Source organism: Cyrtonyx montezumae, unplaced genomic scaffold (assembly GCF_038088225.1).
Source record: "Cyrtonyx montezumae isolate F1298 unplaced genomic scaffold, pur_monq_1.0 scaffold_1, whole genome shotgun sequence".
NCBI lineage: Eukaryota > Metazoa > Chordata > Aves > Galliformes > Odontophoridae > Cyrtonyx > Cyrtonyx montezumae.
Genome location: NW_027071825.1, coordinates 7,972,824 through 7,992,497, shown reverse-complemented (window position 1 = coordinate 7,992,497; position 19,674 = coordinate 7,972,824). Strand labels below are relative to the sequence as shown.

General features: G+C 47.6%; 1 protein-coding gene across 2 annotated transcripts; it reads right to left on the bottom strand.

Annotated features, from left to right (window-relative positions):
• Window positions 1–5,351: 5,351 nt before the first annotated feature.
• MOB3C (MOB kinase activator 3C) lies at window positions 5,352–19,348 on the bottom strand. Of its 2 annotated transcripts, none has more exons than XM_065739259.1 (4): window positions 19,189–19,348; window positions 14,506–14,977; window positions 8,517–8,719; window positions 5,352–6,524 (listed from the first exon to the last, which is right to left on the bottom strand). In XM_065739259.1, exons 2-4 carry the CDS (start codon window positions 14,921–14,923, stop codon window positions 6,495–6,497), a joined length of 651 nt encoding a protein of 216 aa, XP_065595331.1. In that variant the 5' UTR covers window positions 14,924–14,977; window positions 19,189–19,348; the 3' UTR covers window positions 5,352–6,494. The 2 variants fall into 2 exon arrangements, with proteins under 2 accessions (XP_065595331.1, XP_065595339.1); XM_065739267.1 differs by lacking the exon at window positions 19,189–19,348 and adding an exon at window positions 18,682–18,778.
• Window positions 19,349–19,674: the final 326 nt, after the last annotated feature.

The window sequence follows — 19,674 nt, the reverse complement described above, 5'->3', positions numbered from 1 at the left end:
CTCACGTTTGGCAGTCACACGTGTCCCGAAGCCGGCAGCCGGAGTTACTCCCTCGGAATCACTACACAAGGTCACCCCCAGCGATCCCACGGATAAGCAGCGGCGGTACGTGGGTTTCTAATGAGATGCTCGGTACTCGTGGAGAACCCTGCCCGCAGCCTTCCCCTCCCACATCTCCCCTCAGCGCAGTGGACAGCAGCCCCTCCTCACCACCACCACCACTGCGCAGGGCTTAGCCCGGCGCCCTCACCTCCATGGCGGCCGCCGGCGTCCCGCGGCGGGGAACTGCGCATGCGCGAAGCGCCGCTTGGGCTGGAGCGATTCTCGCTTTCAGGTGCTGCCTGGCGTGCAGGCGAGGTGCGATGCACGTCTAATCGAGGCCAGCAGGGAAAGATTATCACGGAGATGGCTGGGCCGCCTGGCTTGGTGCTTGAAGTCTTAGCTGGGTGTCAGTGAGTGGCAGGATTGCCCCACAAGGCCTGCAGCTCCGTTTGGACCCCAGGGGTCACGTGATGTGGACGCCATGTTGTGCTGCTGCTGAGGTTGTAGGGGTCCGTGTGGTGTGCCATTGCTCTCTCCCTGAGTGCCTCTTTCTTCTGGGCCTCGTGAGCACAGAGAGGCGTCCTCAGGAATGGGAAGACCTGTCCTGGAACCTTGTTACAGATCCTCTACGATGTGCACAAGGTGGATCAGGACAGTGGGAAAAAAAAATAAAAACGTTGGAGGAATGAGCAATCAAACAACGTTCAGCTTTTGTTAAGATGATACCTTCACAAAAAAAAAAAAAAAAAACTCACACCGATGCATTCAAGAAAGCCAATGAGTCTTTCACATCTCATGGCTTCATCAAATATTTGCTCTTGTGAAGTGTCAGAGCACAGAAGGGATGATGAGGATAACTGTATGGAAAAGTCTTTGGGATTTTTTTGGTTCTGTTTTGGCTTTCCCACCATATTGATTAATGTGTGTAATGCCAGAAGCATAGCAGATGCTTTGAGAGGTCTTTTCCTTGCCTGCTATCTTCATCCTGTGCTCCTACAAACATTCTACATAAGACATTGATTTTTCATGGGCCTCCAGCTTACTCTTAGGACCAATATGGAGTTTGCGTATCTCAGCAGTTTTTCAAGCAACCTGGAGAAAGTTTCCACCTCTTTTGCTTTTCAAAGCAGTGTGGCTAAAGCAGAGGGATTGGGGTTGTGTCTCCTGACATCCAGTAAGCCAATCTTCAAGCAGATCAGGCTGAGAGAGATGAAAGGGAAAAGATAACAAACACAAAACACTCCTCAATAGATTACCCATATTCTAGTCTCATTTTCTCACCTCCCTTCAGGAATAAACAGCAGTTTTTCAGCAGCAAGAGAAAAAAAGCTCACTAATGACAGAAACCTTGCCTTTGAGTTGGTGGATGAGCCTCTTTTTTTAGTTTTACAAAGAGGAGCTCAGATCTGCTTCTGAGGAGTTAACTTTCTCTTCGTGAGCCTTTTTGTCAGCGCCTGAGCGGGGTGGTGGAATCATTTGCAGAGATGTATCCCTGGCAAAGAAGAGCTGTCTTCCATATAAACTCAGATTGACATTTTAAAAGGTCATTCTCCATTTGGGTGCCATTTCAATCCTCCACTCATTGTAGTAGACTAAATAAAAAGATTTAAACTGGGAAACATAGAGTCTGTATACAAATATATATTATATATAAATGAAGATGAAAATCCAGTCCAGCAAAAACTCCTTGAAGTTGCTCCCTGCCTCATATTTACAAATAACTAGGAGCTTGCATACAATGCTACCACATTTCAAACAGGGGACATAACTACCTATCCCCCAAGCACCAAAATGCAACTTCAGATTTCTTTGCAGGAAGAATTTCTTTTATTTATACAAGAACCACAACATTTAATTTTGCAGCCACATACAAGGCCAATAAGTTGTTGTTAGCAGCATTTTGCACACAAAGCTCTTCTGTTCTGCAAGTGTTGGCTATTGTTAAAGTGGCTTAAGAGAAACATGAAATTCAGCTCAGTCAGTGATTTACAGCTTTAATCCATGATCATGCCAGAACACTGTGGTTTCAATCTGGACATGCAGTTTGGTGCCCACAACTCTCAAAGTCACAAGCTCAGCAAGTCTAAGGCAAGTAAAGACATAGGCTACTTGCTCTTGCTGCCTTCTCTGTCAAGGGGCCATAGCTTTAGAAAGCTGCCAGCTCTTCACATAGGTTCAAAGGAAACAGCCCAGAAATTGAAGAGCAGTGCCTCAGACAACTTAAACCAGAAGGCTGCAGGACAGAATGGGGAGTACTGAGCACTAGTAGTATTTTTTTTTCGTATCCTCTCACAGGATGAAGGCATGTTTTGTTCTCATCACCAAACTGACACAAAAGAACACATCCTTCAAACAGCACAAGCACTGTAGCTGTTTCCTAGAAATGCTTGAGTGCTCTGATATCTAACAAGAGGCAAGCCTAGGTGAAGATTTACCCATAGTGATGTCTCTCTTGACAGCTCTTCCCCACCTGGACCTCTGGAGGTCTATTTTAGCTGAGGATGTTCCTCAGCCTCTCTCTTTTAATGACAGTTAGAAACCTTTTATGCTTGAAGGGCTCAGGAGTTGTGCCTGAGCATCTTTCTTTGTATTCCTCCACTTGAACAAAATTAAATGCTAGTTCAGAAGAGTAACTCAAACCCATACAAACACCTTAATGTCCTCAGCATCTAGAACTGTCTGTGCTCAGATATGATGTCAAACATTTGTAGCTTATTTTCAAATGGAACTTATCTGGATTTTAATTCCCATCGGTTGCTTCTTGTCATACCATTCTCTGCTGGGTTAAAGGGCTCTTACACAGCACAGTATTTTCAGTCTTTAAAAGTAGGCATCCATTCTCAAAGCAAGATGTGTATTCTTGAATCTTCTTGTATTTCTTTCCCCTTTGTTACTTGCAAGGTTACCCAACTGCACAGCACACTTAACAAGAGGGCAAGACTTAATTTTCAGCCTGGTTTGCTATAAAGCAGTAAATAAAGGATTTTTGTTTTCATCTTCTTGCATGAGATAGCCATGACATTTCTAGGAAATGGTTAAGCAAATTCCTGCAAAGAAAAAAAACCACCTTCTCAAACACTGTAATTGGTGCATTAACCACTGTAAAATTGCTAGCTTCTCCACATGATTTTTCCTTTTAATGCCTTTTCAAGAGTGTGTCTGCTTTTTACCTGTGCAACAGACAGTGGACATAAGGAGCTGCCTATGTTGGCTGTTAAGCAAATAAGAGATAATTACCAAAGCTAGTTTTGATATAGCCATGTTACAATTTGATCACAATACTTCGATCTACGTTTTACTACTAAAATGATTTTAAGCCTCGACTAGAATTATCCCTCTCTTTTCTGCCCACAGCCAAGAACCTAAATCTGTATTTAAGCACCTGTGATTGACTCTAGTCTGGTTTTCAGAACACAGAGCATGTACCGTTCCCTCTGCTGTTCAAGGAAGCTGTACAGGCTCTGTTTCTCTGAAAATTACACTTCTCATTTGGGTGATTAAACCTTCAGACTTCAGTGTCATTCTTTTGTTGTGAACTTCACGTGGGAAAAAAGGTGCTGTTTCTTTCAGGAAACCTTATGATTTACATACAGCATAATGGGTGGCACGGGATGCCCCTACAAATAGAGACCATATTTCCATCCATATTTTCAGGATCCCGTATGCCAAAGCTGTACACAGAAGGGGACAAGGAGAAACTCTCAAAGTGGATATTAGAAGTGCTAGTATGGATGTTTGCATATGCCAAGGTGAAACTGGCTTTTCCTATAGCTAGGCTCAGGAGGACTACTCACAGCTTTACACAGTGCCAGTCCACTACCTCTGAGGACAGAGATCCTGAACTGACTGTTTAATAGGAAGCCAAAGTTATATGGGACCTTGAAAATATATGGTCTGCCAGACACTAGCAAACTGAATTAGCTGGAAAGAAAACAGAAAAACTCTTGTCTTCACTATACAAACCATTCATTAATGATTACTACTGAATACAGTCACTAAATCTGCAGAACATTTAGCCATAGCATCAGTAAAAGAGGTCTTTGATAACATTCTCTCCACCCATATGTAGCCACCTAGACTAGGACATGCAACCTGCCAGTTCAGCTTGGGGCTGAGACCCTGTTACCTCCTGACTCTCGTTCTCTGTAGTCATATAAGTGAAGAGAATCCTGGCATTACTGGAAAACTGCAAGATGATTAAGACCCAAGGGAGGAAGATCATGAGGGCAGTGCTAGTCCTTGCCTCTGGCTCAGGATGCCTACAGTGAGCTGCCCCAATACTGCCAGCTCTTACATATGCTCACCCAATCAGCCACGTGGATGGATGGCAAAACTCTTACTCCTCATGCTATCATTAGGGCATAGCCCAAAGCAATTGGAAACTGGCCAGTGGATGTAAAATATTAAATGACTAAAGATGGGTCTGTTACTGTGTGGCCACTCCCAAGTGGTACATCTTCATTAAGGTTTCTAATAAATAGCATCTGAGGGTTACCCATATTGCAGCAAAGCTTCTATTCTAACACAGGCTGAATGGTCAGACGTGTTACAGACTCACAGATCCTCTGTCTTCCAAACTGAGCTCTCTACAGGAAGACATTCTCTTGTGTAAGCAGCCTTGCTTGCTGTTGCTTACATCCAGTCAGACGTGCACTTAGTTCCCCACACTGCTGGCATTTCAGCTCTGACTCAGGGCCCTTTACAGCAGGCAGCTGAATGCCACACTCTGTCTTCAAGGTTTTCTTGACGCTTGTGAGTCATTTGTCCTTCCTGACCTTCATTAGGAAATCCGGCTGACCAGACTGCACTAGCAAAGCTGCCAGCCTCCAGAAGGAAAAAAACTGTACACATTTCAAGAGACAGTCTTGCATCTCATTGTGAATCTCTCTGCTAGAATCAGCATTTCCCACCTCCAAGAAAGCAAATAACAGCTTCTTAGCTCATTTTTCTCTCTTCCCATGTTTTCTTTTACATCTCAAAAACTTCCACCAAGAGAGGAAGAACATCTCAGACCAGCTCACATCATGGTTTTGCGACCACGGGTTGCCAGTCCCCTGCCCTAACACAGGCTTAAATCTCAGAGTCTTCCATTGAGTCAGGTTTTCAGCAGACACTTGTAGAGTTTCTATTCTTCTAGTCTACTATTCTTCATCATGTACAACTTCTTGCAAAGCTGCCCATTGCTGAGGTCCCAACATGGCACTGAGCTCCATCAGTGCTGCAGTTGTCAGGGAAATCCACTCAAGTTATCCTGGATACCTTTTCGTAATGTCTTACTATGAATGAGGGAAGAACGAAGGACACCAGGCTCATCCCTGTTTCTTTAATTAGTAACAGAACAAAAATGTCTGGACTTTTAATGATTATATCACACAGAAAATACTGGAATGATGTATCAGATAGTTTTGTGTCCATTTTGTCCCATTTTATTTCCATGTAAAAATATACATCTGGTACACAAGATTAAAAAAAATAGACTTTCCCAATAAAATAAGTGCTTTAAGCACTAAAAATCCACTTGTGAACTTTAGTGTTGTCTTAAATATTTACATTTTCTATCCACACCCCCCCTCTCCCCCAGAATGGGCAAACCCCTGATTATATATATATCAGCTGTGTCTGGTACACAAAGTTTCCCTAGAAAAAGGTGAAGAACACAAACATAACAACACTGTGGCTCAGACAATTTAACTCCCCCAGAATAGTAATAATTAAAAAAAGCCTTAAACTCTCATCAAAAGAACAATGCCTATGCTACAGGGTCGAATAATGGGAAGACAATGATTTCTACAGCCAGCACCTGCTTTTTTGAGCCAGGACAACATGTCAGGAAACATCACTTGTTTTCTGGCAAGTTTCTTTCCCTCACTTTATATCATAATTTCTGAGTACGGAAAATACTCAGGTAGACTGCTGATCACTCTGAAAAGTGGCCCAGTTCACCTCCATTTGTCATGGGTCCACTTTGCCATCAGTCCAAGTGGTACTGGACATCCTGAAGTCCCTTCTGCCAAGCATGAAAAATTCCTGGGTGGGGGGAGGAAAGGAGGGGAAGTCCCTTTGGTAAAGCATGAATTAGGGCAGAAGGAGAAACATTCATAGCTCATGGTTAAAAATGGGACATTGGCAACTAACCTCATGGAGTCAGTTGGGATCAGATGTCACCAGCTTTACAGAGCTGATCTCAGATGTTATCATAGTCCAGCATGCGTGAGAAAGGCAACAGGCATGACTCAGTAGCCAAGGTCACACCTTCTTATGGGGCAGGTCTCGCTAACAAAACATTTGGAGACTGATGCAGCCAAAGACAAAAAAGAAGAAAGGCTCTTCTGCAGTTTTCATAGTTCAGCTGTCTTCCCAAGGACTTGCTCTGGGCATTTCATCTCCCTCCGCAGGGTTCTTGTCCCATCAAGTGCTGAATGATCTTGCCAATCATGCATGCTGAAATCGCTTCAGTGGCAAATTCGTTCTGTCATTTCTTTCTGCATTGAAGGGGAGGAAAAAAGAAAGAACCAGTAAGTGTAAAACACAGGTTTTGCTGCACAAAGCAGTTTGGTAGGTATCCAAAAACAACCCAAGGAAGTGGCTGTATGGAATTCAGAGTGTTCTTGTTTCCCATGGTGGCCCTTCTGGGAACCTCTCTGCCCCAGCAGCTCCTTCCTGGCATGCTCATTGGTCTCAATGTCAAGAGGTTAGTTTTAGGGCTGAGAACAGTCCAAGGAAAGAGCTGAAATGTTTGAGCTGCACATCCTGACTCAGCAGGGAGCAGACAGAGAAGTAGTGCTGCTCCCAGAGCCTGGAGATGCAAGGTGCTCCCAGAAGTGGTGGCTGTCCTCCAGGTGATGACAACAGCTCACTCATGGGGCCTGTGGCTTTGGCAAGGGATCCCATGGCTGCAGAAGAGTGCTAATAGCAAAGGGCCACCAAAAATCTCCTGGCAACTCACATCTCTGGCCTTCAGTACGGTTAGTTAGATGTCTTTATCCAGTGGTCTCCTCCTGCTTTGTGATATCCCTAATGCATCAACATGCCTCTTCAGTTTGAGCAACTCCTCCGTAGCCACTCAGGCTCAAGTGTCCATAGCCAGAGTCCCCTCCTCTCATTGTCATTTCTCAGATGCTTCATCTCGGAAACCCAGTCCTGAGTCATCAGTGCCGAACACAGGAGGGACAAGAGTGAGCTCTGTGTAGGCTAACAGGCTGTTTTTCTTTGCCACTCAGATTTTGGGACTGCTGGCTGTGCCGAGATGTAGCCTCCCTGAGGTAACAGAGGGGTCAGAAGAACCACTTTCTGTCTTTGAAAGCTGTTCATAAACCTTCAGGACCTTGTTCCACCTCCGCAGCCCAGCACTGCACTCAGCCCTCTCTGGTTGCAGGTCACTCAATGGCAGACATACAGCAAGTCATTGCTGAAGGGAAGAAGGTCTCATGGGTGCTTGAGGCTGCTGTAGGATATGGATTCTGGGTAGTGGATACCAAGCAGTGGGCACACCAGGAAACAAGACATGCATAACCAGAGAGAAAAGTCCCTCATTTCCTTGTAGCTTAACACTAGTTGCATCACACAGGAAAATCTGTTCATCTCAGAATCATCCAGAACCATATGTCATCTCACATTGCATGCGTGTCACTGGCACTGAAAGGCTATTTAGCAACATCAGTCACTGCTCTGGCTATTAGGTGCTAATAATTTACATTAGCAAGCATCAGTCAAAGGAGATGACACCATTATGTGCTGCATATCAATGTTAAAGGAGTTTATTGTGAGGAATGGTTGTGAGAAAGAACAGAGGACACAGTGACACTGAACTGTCATTTTCTGTAGCTGAGGGCCACTGTGATAACATCGGCCACAATCACACTACGTGAAGTAATTAATTAACAAGTCTGTAATTGTCATTCATGTGACTCCAGGCTGGATCATCATCCCAGCCTCACAGATTGCAATCAGAGCAGAGGAGGTGGCAAACTGACAGAAAAAAGAAAGCGGGAAAGGAGTTAAAGCATTTAGTGCTCCCTGGTGAAGTACCAAAGAGGCAGCTCAGGCTGTGACTTCTCTCAGCTCTTTTGTCTTTGAACTCTCCAATTGGATTTGGCCCTTTTTGCAGCCCATCCCTTCGCACAGCATGCTAACTACTAGGTACCCTATTATTCTCCCCACCACAACAGGTTTCCATAGGCCAGACCACACTCAGCCTGGTCTGGGACACACTTGCTTTTCTTAAAAATAGTTTACGTGACAGGACTGTGTAGCTCCTTCATCCCTGCTATGTCCAAGGTCTCTCTCTCATTCTCTGCTTTAATTGCTTCCCAAGGGAGGCTGCAGTGCAACTTCTGCTCAACACATATTAGCTGCTATCTGGAGCTGTGTGTCCTGCGTAGGGCAGAGCCTAACCCTGCCTGAATTTACCAGAGCTCTGTTCAACCCACACTGCTCTCACCCTGTCCTCTTCTCCATCCCTGGAGCATCCTTACCAAAGGCTCCAGCTCCCGGTGGTCAACAAGGCTGAATTCCCTGATGAAGTAGTAAAAGTGCTTGTAGCAGGTGTTGACGTGAGCCTCAGCACCCATGTTGATGATACTGTCAAAGTGGTGGATGTAGACATGGACAAAGACACGAAAGAGGCGGGTGAGGATCTTAGTGCAAACTTGCTGGAACTGCTTGGGGAAGGGAACACCTGCAAAGCAGAAGCAAATTAAAGTCATTTGACCATTTCTCAAGACAAAAACCCCAAACTAGCTCATGTTTAAATGCCCCTGTTGCACTCAACAGGTAAGCATGGATGCATCAACAGAAACAGAGGTCCAGCTGGTTTGGGGATCCCTTTTTCATACAAACACATCATTAAAACAGGAAGAAAAATGGTAGTCTTGACAACGCTCAGATTGTAATGTCATTGCACCTGTATGATGCTCCCTACTGAAATAACCTGCCAAGGTGTTCAGGAACAGGACCCACCATGCACCACTTTGTACTTTTCACTTTATCTCGTACAAGGATACAATTTAGTACTCTCTATTTATATCCTTATCTAAATACATTATTATAACAGCGTAAATCCCAGAGGTGTAACGCAGCCAGTGTCAGGAAGCTAAGGGAAATTTCTACAGAAAACCTGTCTTCGAAACCCCCAAATATATTTTTTGGAAGGTGGAAAATGAACCAAGTGAAATTTGTTTTCCTGAAGGTTCTTTCCTCCAAGCAATTCAATGCAAATTCGCAAAGAGCAAAATAAAATCCTCCCTTCCCACGGTGCTACCTTCCTCCTCCCTTGGCTTCTTACTAATGTAGCACTTAACCTCTTCAGAATCTTTCCAAACACTTCCCATAGCCAGCTCACACATCTTTTAGCTAAAAAAATACAGATGGTAATTTGAGTCTTCCTCTGTGAGCACTGAGTTTTGTGTCAAAGTACTCACAACAGAAGATTATCTTTGGTCTGGAGCAATCTCACCCTCAGCCTGGTCTCACCCTGCTTTGTGCACAAGACAGAACCTTGGGCTGCTTGTGCCATGGGTAGATGGCTTGGGCTCATCTTGAGGAAAATGTGCATCTTGGCTCAGCAGCCAAGAGGAGAGGGGGCTGAGATTTATAGCCACTGCCCTGCATTACAGTGAGCATCCTGCAGCAGTACAAAACCCAGTGAAGTCTTTGACATCACCCATTAGATTCTAATTAGGTCTTTCTGCCAAGTGCAAGCACCTCTCCATCCCACTGATGAAGGGATGTGCTTCTGCCCTGACCCCTTAGCTGTGGGGCTCACTCTGCCTGCCTAGCTGATAAGGACAGCGAGCAGTCTGCTGGGCTTCCCTGCAGCCAGCAAAAACACCGTGCTTTATCAAAGGCTTCATTTGAGCTTTTTGCACTGAGTGAGAATTTGCTGAGCAACTAAAAGCCCTAATCACCCAGCTGGGGCCTGAAATGTGCTATTAGGGTGGCTCCTACAGATCAGATTTGGGGAACCAGCTATAAAAATATTTCTTTTAATAAAGAAAATTCCATCATGGCAAGTAATTTGTAATGAGTGCACGTTCCCAGCCCGTAGCTGGGGAATACATGCTGTTCTGAACAGCCTGTCCTGAGACCAAGGATGTGCAGCTGCTGCCAGGAACTCAGCAAGGTGCCAGGAGGCAGGCAGCAATGCATGTGTTGTCTCCATCACCATCCTCTGCCTAGTACCTCCTCCTCACAAACCAGGCAGTGAGGAGCACTGATCTTGTATGGAGAATCACAGCAACTGTAGGAGCTGTTGAGTCAACTTACTTCTAACGATGATATCATGAAATATATTTCTGGGCTGACAAGGCATAACAGAACCCTTCTGCTCTATCCACCCCTGTGGTTTCAAATGAACCCAGTTCCTGGGATGTGCAGCTGCTCTTCCCTGTGTCCATCACAAGGTGTCAGTGTGTGGCCATTCTCTGTAGACATGGCCCTGCTGTGTCGATGACTGGCCACCAACAGAGTCCATGGGAGTCACTAATAGACTCGAGCAGGTCACCTACCATGCTGCAGCACCACTACTGGGGCTCTTCTCCCCACATCACGTCTCTTGCTCACACATGAGAAACACAGGGCCTGGCCATCAGGCCCTGCTTCCACTCCCCATGTTGCAGCCATGTCTACTTCTCCTGTGACACTCTCCTGTCCCAGAACCCCTTAAAAGGTATTGTGAACATCTACCACGGGGTAGTAACATGGGCTAGGAGAGAGGTCAGTGGCACAGCTGAACCTGCACCGTCTATGAAACAGAGTTAGTACTGGATCTTAAGCACAATACTTATGGAGAGCAGCTGAGGGAACTGGGATCATTCAGTCTGGAGAAGAAACTCTACAACTCCTTGAAAGGAGGTTGTGACGGGGTTGGTAATCAGAATCTTCTCCCACATAACAGCAAAAGGATGAGAAGTAATGGTCTTAAGTTGCACTAGGGAAGGTTCAAGTTGGATACTGGGGAAAATTTCCACTCGGAAAGAATGATGATGCACTGGCACAGGCTGCCCAGGGAGGTGGTAGAGTCACTGTCCCTGGAGATGTTCAAGAACTGAAGATGTGGCACTGAGGGAGGTGGTCAGTGGGCACGGTGGGGATGGGTTGACAGTTGGACTAGATTAGCTTAGCGGTCTTTTCCAGCCTCAGTGAATCTGTGGTTATAAGCTGGATCATCATTCTCCAACCATAACATCTCCAGTGGGCTCCAGACAAGAGGCAGCTACCCAACAGGACCCACCTGCCAGATGCATACACAATCCTCCAGCCAAAACACGTAATACATGGTCAGTGGGAGTCAGCCATGTCCTCAGCCCCCATTCTCAGTCCCTTCCCCTTCCCATTCTCTGGGTTTTCTGAAGAAAGTTTCTCCCTCACCCTGTGAGGAAAGACCTCTATCTACAGCCCACTCTAGGAAGGAGGCTGGTGGGCCTCATCCTTCCGCAGAGCAGAAATGGTACCAACAGGAGCCAAGCAGAGCAGCAATGCAAAACGCAGAGCATCACAAGTGCTGGAAGCCAGCACAAGAGCTGTAAATACAGCAGGTTCTATTTCATCAAGGCGCTGGTGAGCAGCATGACTCACCACCCCAAAATGAGTTAGCACCTTCAGTTTATCTTGGATGTTTTCCTTGAAACCCAAGATGTGCTTTAATGCTTAGAGAAGACTGTTTTCCACACTCTGTGCTGATCACTTCAAAACATAAGGAAGTCATGTGGGACTGTGTGGAAAAGGAAATGAAAAGCATCTGCTCTTACTGGAAGGGAATACGAGTGGGCCTTGGATCCTCCTCACCATCTCTCTCATCCCCGGCCCTCATGCACTAGCCAGTTACATTTTTTCATGATGAAACAGTGCTGTGAAACTATTTTGCTTCTTAACAATTGTATTTTTCCCTGTCCAAAAGCAGTAATTCAATGAACTGCACGATGAATGATTGTTCATATTATTTCTAACCTCCATTCTGGCCTCTGGATTGTTCCATGATTCGTCTTTTCCTAAAAATAAGCCTTTAAATCCAATTTGAAATTAACAGCACAATGGCAGCTGCAAGCTGGTGTGGCATTAATTTTGGAACAAAACAGGGAGAAATGAAAGACAAGCTGAGTTAAAAATCAGCCAGCTGAGAAAACTGCAATAATTAGAACTGAATTCTGAACATTTTACTCTTGTTATAAGAGAAAGAATCATACATCAAGTTTTCTCTGCTTTTTATCATTGTTTTGGGATTATGTGTGAACAGCACAGTCTAAGCATAGAAGAGCTTTCCAAGAACCATCCCAGAGCCTCCTGTGAGTGATGTTCCTTCCAGCCACAGACATGCTTGGCAGAGAGTACAGGGTGTTTCCAGTGCTGGTTTTCATCCAAGCCCCACGTCTGTGCTCATTTAAAAATGGAGAGCTTTTGGCATACACGTCAGTGCTGGCGTGGGACACAGCCCTGCAAGCTCCATCCATCAAAGCCTCCTCCCCACGCATTACCGGTGGCCCTGACACTGGGTGCTGGGCAGGATCCCAGTGAGACACTGAATGAAACTGAAGGGGACTTCTTCCCCTGCCAGCAGGCACCTCAAGGCACAGCAATTACTGGGGCTGGTGCTATTGTACATGTGGTAATTCTGTTCATGAAAAAGAACACTGACATAGTTTGACCAGCTGGTGAAGATATGCCTGTAGAATCATTTATTCTTATCCCTCCTTGGGAACAATACTTATTCCGCATGTAGAAGATATTTATTTCTTTTTCGGCCCAGCTATGTTGGTTGGGAGAGTGAAACTAAAACATGCTAACTGATACGGGTTGTCTGGAAGAGCTGGAAAAGATTTATGGCAGCCATGCTACCCCCGTCCAGGAAGCTGTCTCATCATGACCAACAGACAGACAGTTTTCCTTCCAAAGGATTTGTACAGCAAAGCCTTTAAGTGGGATGGAGCCCTCTGGGTGGATTTCCTTGGGGATGAGGAAGATGCCCCATCTTCTCTGCCTTCTATCTCTGCTCATTTCCAGCTGAGCCTCTGAGCCCAAGATGAGCCAGTTTCCCACTCTGACCCCAAAAATTCCTCTCCCTTGGCTGCCAACAGTGCTATAACTGGGTCCCACTGAATCATGTGCTGCTCCAGATTTTGTGGCTTTTGTTGGACAGGGTTGCTGAGGTTAGCCTCAGACTGCATTAGCAAGTTTGGGTCACACTTGCAGTTTCTAAAAAAACCCCTGCTTTGTCTGCGGTCAGGTGGCCTTAGAAAGGAAATCTTGATCTTGGGACAGCTGCATTGCAGATGGCAAGGATGGAAATCTGCAGGCAGATTTCCTGGGGCACTATCCCCAGGCCATGCAACCCTCCCTGCTGCATGACACCATGAATCATGAGTCCAGCTAAGTTCCCTGTTACAAGTGAGAGCCAAGGTACTGAAGTACACCAGCGAGGAGGCTGAAGTCACTCAGGGATACACAAGGATGCTTGTAAAAGGGATCCTGGTCATGGCTTTGGAAAAGAAAAAAATGTATTTGTGCCACCCTAACTGCAGTCTGAGCCCATCCGCCCATTCCACACAGCTGACTTAATGTTAAGTTTGACACACCAAGCCTCCACACACTGCCTCCCTCCTCCTGCCTGCACAGAGCTGGCAGCCCTCTGAACCCATGTGGAACAGCCAGAGCCCAGAGGGCTACAGGATTTCCCAAAAAAGAAGTAATGCATGACTAGGAGCTCCAGCATAGCCAAATGAAGATGCAACAATTAGTGGCAGCCAAAAATCCCTCACTGATCATTTTCTTGACCATTTCCTAGCATGAAAATTCTAAGCCTAACTGCAGTGGTTTTATTCAGTTCTGTCAGCTCTGCTGCCTGAGGTGACAGAAAGGGAGAGATAAATACTCAAGGCCCCGCATTTACCCCTAAGACCTGTATTTACCCCCTAAACCTCTTTTACATCCAAGCGGCTTTGCATTTCACCTGTAAATCAACTGCTCCTGGACACAACCTGGCAGCCTAGTTCAGCACAAATGACCCAGATGAAGAACAGGTCTGATGGGATGAAGTAGGGCTAGACAGGATAGTTGGAAAGGTCCTACAAAGATCAAGTCCAACTGCTTGACCACTTCAGGGCTAAACAAAAGTTGAAGCATATTCTTTAGGGCTTTATCCAAATATCCCTTGAACGCTGACAGAGTTTATTTATAGACCCTGTCTGCTCCCTGAAGATGACAGAAAGCCACCAGAATAGCCCCCTAGTGAAGGGGAGAGGTGAAAGCTGTCTTTCACCAGCACCCACTGGCAACACATCAGCTCCAACCCTCGAACATCTCCCAAAAACTACAAGAAAGCAGCTCAGCAGAAAGGCCAGCAGCAGTCACTAGAGCTCCCAGCCAGAGGAGGCCATCAGCAGAGCTCTTAGGATTGCAAAGCTCAGCAATACCAACCCAGAGGAGCACCAACAGTTTGGAAAACTACATGGGTTACAACAGCACACTCACCTATCCTGGTGGGGAAGATGTCCTCGTTGTTAATGAGCATCTCAATCCAGTCCATCAGCATACACATGTACTGTGGGGCTGACAGCTTGGTTGGCTTCTTGTACTTGCTATCGTCCTGCCACCTGTACTCATATTTGAGCCCACCCGACATGATTGGGCAGCTCCTCTCCGTGCAGTACTCTGACATGGTGCCATAGATGAGGTTGATGCGGTTGAAGAAGTCCACCACGTGCACGGCGATCCAGTCATTGATGCTCTCTCCAGGAGGCAGCTGTACCACAGCCTTCAGGTCCAGCCCTGATTTGAGGGAAGCCTGTGCCTTCTTGTACAGCTCAAAGCGCTGCGTGCCAGGCTCGAACCTCTTCCGGGGGCGAAAGGTTTTGTCTTTGTTAAACACTTGCTTCAGACACAACGCCATCGTGGGTTGGGCCAGGGTGAGGTCAACGCTGAGGATCTTCAGGGTTGGAGGTATCTGGGAGGAGGAGACAAGTTCTGGTCATGTGTACACCTGACTGGGATGAAATAGCACTGAGATAACCAGGAGCCAGCTTCTTATCTCCAGGGCTTTTGGCCAGAACTACTTCAATGAAGCACTAAGTGCGATGTCAACAAATCTCACCTACCTGTGGCCCTTTCCTTCCTGCCAAAGGGGCTGTGCCTCTTTCCCACAAAAATAGCCCCAGTGCCTTAGGGACAACACTGTGACTGCAGCTGGCCGCTGGTTCACACAGCTCCAGCACCCGGATCAGTGGGAAAAGGGGGGGATTCTCCTTGTTGTTCTGCCCGTGTGTTTGTTTAGTAGAACAAAACCCACAGCCAAAGAAGGGAAATGGCATCCAAGTGCAGCAGGGCCAGGATGCGACACAATGCGCGGGAGCCGGTGCTGCCAGCGCTCCCCACGGTGCTCTGGTCCCACAGCACCCCGGGAACAGGGGACGTGACCTGCAAGCCACTGCTCAGCACTGCTGAGTTCATCCCTTCCTGAGGCTGCCAGATAAGGTCTGCGACATTTCCCTTTTTTCCTTCCTGAAGCTCCAGTGGAAATCCCGTGCACTTGGACAGGCTGAAATGTGCTCGTGCCTCTGCATGGAGTTCCCTGTGCCCCTCTGCAGCACTGGGAGTGAGCTCAGTGCCCTTCTGAAGTGTGGAGAGGTAAAAAGTCCCCAGGCAGCCTCCCCCAAAGAGGAGAAGTTAAAGCAAAAAAAAAGAAGAAAGGTTTGCAGAAAGGGGAAGTGACTTATACGAAGTCATGAGTGGGAGAGAGAATGGCGTCCAAGGAAAGCTTGGATGCATGTTCATCATTAAAAGGGCATCTCTTAGCCAAAAGCTTGCTGCATTAACTCTGCTCTGTAAACTCAGTCCCAAGCCAAAAGCAAATCCTATTCTATCCAGCAGAGATCAGCCAACCACCTTGCCAGAGGAGTGCTGGGCTCCCCCCGAGTCCTGTGGGGCTTTCCAGGTGGTGGCAGGGGAAAGCCTTGCCAGGTGCCACCAGAGGCCAGTGGGGACAAGCCACCACACCATCACAGAGCATGGGAGAACAACTCAGTTATCCCTGCACTGGGTTGGAACATCCACAAAACATCAATTGAAAAAGAAAAAACAAAAACAAAACATGGTGTAGAAACACTACACACCCGATGGATGTTATCCTGCTGTGCGTTTTAGATGTTTGCAGGAATAAGGCAGCAGTACCCAGTGCTGCCCAAATGCAGAGCAGAACTGTCCCTGAGCTTGCAACAGCTAGGCTCAGCTGGATAACGCGACTGGTTTTGCTCTTGGGATCCTTGCCAGCTCCACTACTGAATTACTGAGCCATTTAAAGGCCTTATGAATCCTTACTGGAATCAGGGAGAAAAACGTTCTCCAGAAATTCAATTTAACACAAAGCCAAGAACACATCCTGGGATTTACAACCAAAAGGAGCAGGCGGAGGCACCGGGCCAGGAACCGGATTCTTTCCTAACCTCTCTTCAAAGCTCCCACTGCACAAGGTCTGATGGGCAGGAAAATACACAAGAGGCACAGGGAGCTGCAGATAGGAACACTGGGGCAGGCTGAGGCAGAAGCTCCCTCAGCATGCAGGCACACATCCCACTGCCAAGGGGCCTGGGTGGGTGCCCACAGCTCCCACCTTTTGTTCCCACGTGCAAAATCAAAGCTCCCCTTCGAGAAGCCCTGGCACAACTGCAGCCCACTTTACTGTGCTGCCATTCCCATGGTGGGGCGGTGCTCATAGCCGTGCACTAAGGGCTCAGGGAGCCAAGTCAGCGCAGGGTTAAACTGTGGGGCTGAGCCGCTACAGGACTGCAGCAGGCAGGGACATGCAAAATCCTGATTTCCTAGAGGGCTATCAGGTCTGGGGGAGAAAGGAAATGAACTGGATGGGAGGGAAGTGAGTTCACGGTCAAAGGCAGCTGCTAGTTCCAAATTAGAGGAGGATTCTGTTTCTTTAGTTTTTGGATTTGTTTTTTTCTTTGGGTGTTTTTTTGGTTGTTGTTTTTTTTTTTTAAATCATTTGAAATCCACAGAATGCTGCCAAACAAAGGCTTTGATTTAAATTAAGAATGACTCTGAATGGTCTGTTTAGAAACTGGCAAAACAAAAGGGGGGAAAAAAAGCCAAGCAGAGAGGGGAGCTTCCTCTGCCCACTTTGATCACTCCCACCGGTCTGAGCAAAGCCACCGGGGCAGACCTGCCTTTGTGACCCCAAACTGGGGTCTGGAAAGCAGTGGGGAGGAGTGGTCAGGGCAGCGCTGAGCTCTGGGACACAGCAGGAATGGTGCCACAATTTCTGCCTCAGTTTCCCCAGTTTCAAAAATAATTCCTCCCTGCCTAATGGCCAACTGATATTAAGGGCTGCAAAAACAAAGAGTTGGCTTCAGGAAAGAGAAAGCACTTGGTGAGCGCCCCTAACGATTATTAGAAGTCGGTGCTAATGAGGAGAAAGGGACTAAAACCAGCACCTCCAGCTGGCAGTAGGTCTGGTGCCCAAGCCAGTCCTGGATCTGGCATGAGACACTTACACACTTGCACAAACATCTGCCCTGGAACCGCAGGAGCTGTCAGCAGAGTACAGCAAGCTATGCTGGGGAGCACGAGCACGCAAAGCAGAGCTGTCATTCAAACCTGCCAGCCCTGCACATCCCTCTGTGCTTCCCCCAGTGCTCCCCCAGAAGCTGGACTCTCCCTTGGTGCTGCAGGGGATTGCCTTCTCTGTTCTGCGGACTGTCCCTCCTGCCACGTCCCTGCATGGTGAGCCTGGTGTTGGGGCAGTGAGCCAGAGCCCTGAGACAGACAGACAGCCTCCAGCTGTCTGCTGGCCAGGGCCTCTGCTAGCAGATAAGTCCTTTTTCACAGAACCATTAAGGTTAGAAAAGACCTCTACGATCATCTAGTTCAACCACCTTCCCATCACCAACACGCCAACTTAAAACCATGTCCTTAAAACTCAATTTGTAACCTGTCCCAGAGCAGCTGTACAAGTGGGGCTTCCTGGTGGTGCACCAAAACCTAACCCTGCCTCCCCTGAGCATCGCTTGCAATGCAAGCAACACAGCCCTGAGATCCAGCCTGGGACCAGTGGCATGTGATGGCACAGTTGGTTTTAAGGGTTTAAATGCAGAAGGAAGATGCTGGGGGCACGGCTTTGGCACTCTGCCCCCTCTCGCTCTCCTCACGCTTCCTGCTGGAGCCAAGCCCCAGCTGGGCTGGCCATGAGAAATGGGGTTCTCGGCTGCCGATCCCAAATATAACCCAAACGATAGAACATTCCAGGAAACAAGCCAAGATGAGATGCTGGGGAAGGAATTGGGAGTCAGAATGCCAGACAGCGGGACTGCAGAGTCCCACCAGCCCCAACACAGAGTGAATTTGGGTACTTCTTATATATTCCCATGGGGCTAAGTGAATCCTCTAGGAAAGTACCCAGCATCCATTTCTGGAGGGATCAACTCCCAAAGGACACTCAGTTCCCCATGCTGTTGTTTCTTCCAGCCCCGCTGACGCTTGGAAATCCCCACCCCGTGAAAAGCAAACCCAGCACAGTTTCCAGGAAGAGGACACACAGCCCTCTCACCCGATAACCCCCATGTCCCAAATCACAGAAAGTCCAAGTCCCATCTCTCCAGTGGTGGGGCACCCAGCACACTTTGGGAGCAATGCTATTAGGAATACCTTGTTCTTGATGCTGGGGTTTTGCCACTGGCAACAGGGACTTGCTTGTAGCCAAGGTAAGTCCTGAGGGTGATCGCTCCATCATCACAGACATAATCCCAAGTGATGGAACTCCAGGAAGACGATTGGAAGAACACGAGACAGCTGCTGGAAGCACGTCCCCACAACTTTCTCAGCTTGAAACTTCCTGCCCTCCACCAGACAATAACAAAGCCACCTCCAGGACTGCCCCCAGCCCTGGGCTGATGGGTGACCAGCCAAAACCCTGAGCTCCCCACTTACTTCCAGCTCTCTGCACTAACACACAGCTGCAAACCACGATCCCTCAGCACTTCCATGCTCACAGCCAAGCCGGGACACTCACAAAATGGGGAAGAGCTCCTGCAAGCTCCTCTCGAGTTTGCCCAGCCTGCTCTAAAAGCACCCCAGGAGCATCCTTAGGGATGCAGGAGACACAGCACCAGCTGGGACGCCGGTCCTACGCCTTTTTCCAGCCCCAGCACTCACCTCATCCTCAGCACGCCTGGCTGCCAGCACGCAGTCCTGCCGCACTTTCTGCTCTTACTAAAGAAAAAAAAAATTCAAAATAAAAGCCCAGGATCCGGCAGGACGCCCTGCAGCACGGAGAGCAGCCGCATGCTGACTGAGGTTTTGGTTGCAGAAAGTGGGGGCCGAGGGTTTTTCTCCCGCCGGTGATGTCACATCCTGACCCTGCCGGAGCCGCAGCTGTCCCCGGGACACGCAGGCAGCCTGCCCGCCCCTGCAGCCGGGCACACGCTGATGTGTGCACGCTCACGTGCACGCACACCCCTCCCCGCCTGGCACGTTGAGTGGCAGGATGGGCTGGGTGCCTTCCAAAAAAAAAAAAAAGAAAAAGAGAGAGGATGGAAAAATGAAAACAAAACTAAAAGAAAAAAAGAGAAACCAACAAAAATAACTCCCTTCAGTTCACAGAGAGAGAAAACTGACTTTGGTCAGGCTATGAAGCACATC

Bases quoted from the DNA above. Each gene is read 5' to 3' on its own strand.
- MOB3C (XM_065739259.1), bottom strand. From the start codon at position 14,923: ATGGCGTTGTGTCTGAAGCAAGTGTTTAACAAAGACAAAACCTTTCGC. The intron at 8,720-14,505 runs GTGAGTGTGCTG...TCTGCTTTGCAG, and splicing joins CATCTTCCCCACCAGGATAG to GTGTTCCCTTCCCCAAGCAG. The intron at 6,525-8,516 runs GTAAGGATGCTC...CCTTCAATGCAG, and splicing joins ACCGGGAGCTGGAGCCTTTG to AAAGAAATGACAGAACGAAT.